At 37.4% G+C, this 2,412-nt stretch overlaps 1 protein-coding gene across 1 annotated transcript; it reads right to left on the bottom strand.

Moving 5' to 3' along the window:
• Window positions 1–1,493: 1,493 nt before the first annotated feature.
• Window positions 1,494–2,412, bottom strand: LOC111633275 (protein FAM43A-like). The gene has a single exon (XM_023377816.1). It carries the CDS (start codon window positions 2,325–2,327, stop codon window positions 1,602–1,604), a length of 726 nt encoding a protein of 241 aa, XP_023233584.1. The 5' UTR covers window positions 2,328–2,412; the 3' UTR covers window positions 1,494–1,601.

Below are 2,412 nucleotides of genomic sequence, written 5' to 3'. Positions count from 1 at the left end.
TCAAAACATGACATTTCACATATCAATCGATCGATTTCTATAATCTATTACGCGGATCTGTCGGATAGAGCGCCATTTTTCACCTAGTGTCAAATTTTTGAAGGAGTTTTCTGCACTTATAATCATTTCTATTAAATTTATAAGTTTTATATAACTCCAATAATTTTCCCCCTTTTTTTTTTATAAGCTTAGAAACGTTGGAACGGGGAAATCTGAATAGAATATTTACATAAATACGCAACGTTTTCCTCTCAACTTTGACATTTTATAAAATAAATAGCAAACATATTACGAGGAAAGGACGAATTCTAACTTGAATACTATTGGGGGGGCATGTCACATCCCCGAATCACGAGAGGCAAGCCTCGAACGAGGTCAGGTAAGATTAAAAAAAAAAAAAAGGGGGGGAGTGAAAGGATCGAGTCTCTTAATTTCGTGACCTTTTTGCCCTTTGTATAACACGTGCCAAGAGTTAATTTCCATTTCTAAGGAAGTTTCTATCATTCTAGGATTTAGTCAAGCCCTGTCTGACACACTTCCTACCAGGTTAACTGTCAGGAAGTATGTACGATATGACGTTATTTCTACACAGAAAAATTCGTGTATTTTAGGTGTTTTCTTGTGTTTCTTCGTACACGAAACCGAATTTGACTTCTACCCGTGTTTAATCTATATTCTAAAGTCCCGTAAAGAGGGGATACTAAAGGGGTAATCGCGTGTATTCTCATACGATTCGACCTCTAGTCTGCCAGTCAGTTTGTCGATCCGCAGCTACGTTATATACCTAAAAATAATCACTTTCGATGAATAATTTATCTGATAAAAATTCAAATTTAATTGAATATTATTTTAGGATAATAAAAATTCAATTCGGTTAGCGAGAACGTCGAATGCCATGAAAAAATTTTTAATGGAAGACGATCGGAAGAGCGAAAACGTGACGAGGAATGAAAACATTCACCATTTAAAATGCTTTTTTTTTTTCTCGTTTTTGCGCCAATGTTTTAATGTTATGTCATGAAAATTGACTTTTCCATGATCATTTATCTCCGCTTTGTCATTTTGATCGAGTGTTGCAAGAATCACTCTCTCTACAAATGCCATGGCTAATTTGCATACACGGGCGTTTTCGTGTGCTAGATTAGAAAATAATACGCCAAATTTAACACGTTTCGAGTGTTTTAAACACTCGAAACGTGTTTTAAACACTCGAAACGTGTTCAACGAGTGTTAAATTTGTAAAAATATTCGTCTTAAATTATACTGTTAAGAGTTATATATGGGTTTATATTGCTCAACACGCTTAACAATTCATTAAAGAACGTGACTGGACAATAATGACACATGAATTTTTCTAACGTCTCCTATTTTCTAGTAGAAAAATAAATAAATAATGTTACTATTTTAAAATAATATCGTATTTTCAAGAGCATCTACATCGAATTAAACGAGAGGAATTAATTTTTTTTTTACAATGGATTTATTAACAATTGTTTAATTAACAAAATACAGCTAATTTTTCCAGGTTAAATATATCTAACAGTTAATTTTATGTACAGTTTATTTAATTGTACTGCTTGTACAGCTCGTACCACTACTACTTACATTCGACAAGAGTCATCGGAATCTGATAATTGTTCGTCGAAGGATTGTAAGGATTGTAATCGATACCTTGGTTCTATGGGCTCGTTTTCTTCTTCCAATTCCTCTATCCTCGTCATTGCTGGCAGACTTTCGGCTCTAGGACGGAAATTATTGACTCCTGTACTTAGTAGGAGCTTCCTTCGTGGTGGTAGGGGATTAGCCAAGGACACGCGATACTTCTGTCTTCTTAATTTTTCGCGGCGAAATTCCTGTAATGCCGTCACCAATTTCTCGTTAAGCAGAGTGGATAATTGTTGAGCTTTTGTATCCTTGCCGCACAACACGGCGTGGCATCTCAGCTCGTGTTTTAAGGGTCCTGTCTCGTGCCTGTAAATCCAGCAAAAAACGCGCGGATACGAAGAATGGGTGCCACAGAAGGTAATCCTGTACGCCCAATATTCCGTTTCCCCGTGTTCTTTGGTGACTGCTTTCAGACCGGAATTACACACGGATATCTTCATGGATACGTTCTCCTGTTGGTTATTCGACAAGTAATTATCCCACAAAATAGCCAGAGGCCTATCGATGCAACCTTCACCTTTGGCCCAAACTGTCAGGACGTTTCCTAAATACTGTACTTTAAAACACGGGTCGTATTCGGTCACGTTTAAAGTCCACTTGTTCCAGAAGCGGTGCATCTTCTGTTTGATACCAGAAGCGGGTAATTCGGTAGCGTTAGACATGACGACTTGAATATACACCCCTTCTAGGTAAACACGACGGAACGAATGCCTCGTACGTTCGACTCACTCTTTCCGCTAGTGTCGG

The sequence above is a fragment of the Centruroides sculpturatus genome, unplaced genomic scaffold (assembly GCF_000671375.1).
Source record: "Centruroides sculpturatus isolate CEXI.00-Female unplaced genomic scaffold, Cexi_2.0 scaffold110, whole genome shotgun sequence".
Taxonomy (NCBI): Eukaryota; Metazoa; Arthropoda; class Arachnida; order Scorpiones; family Buthidae; genus Centruroides; species Centruroides sculpturatus.
This window is presented reverse-complemented; position numbering and strand designations above follow the sequence as displayed.

Excerpts from the sequence above, each read along its gene's own strand:
- LOC111633275 (XM_023377816.1), bottom strand. The coding sequence starts at position 2,327 with ATGTCTAACGCTACCGAATTACCCGCTTCTGGTATCAAACAGAAGATG.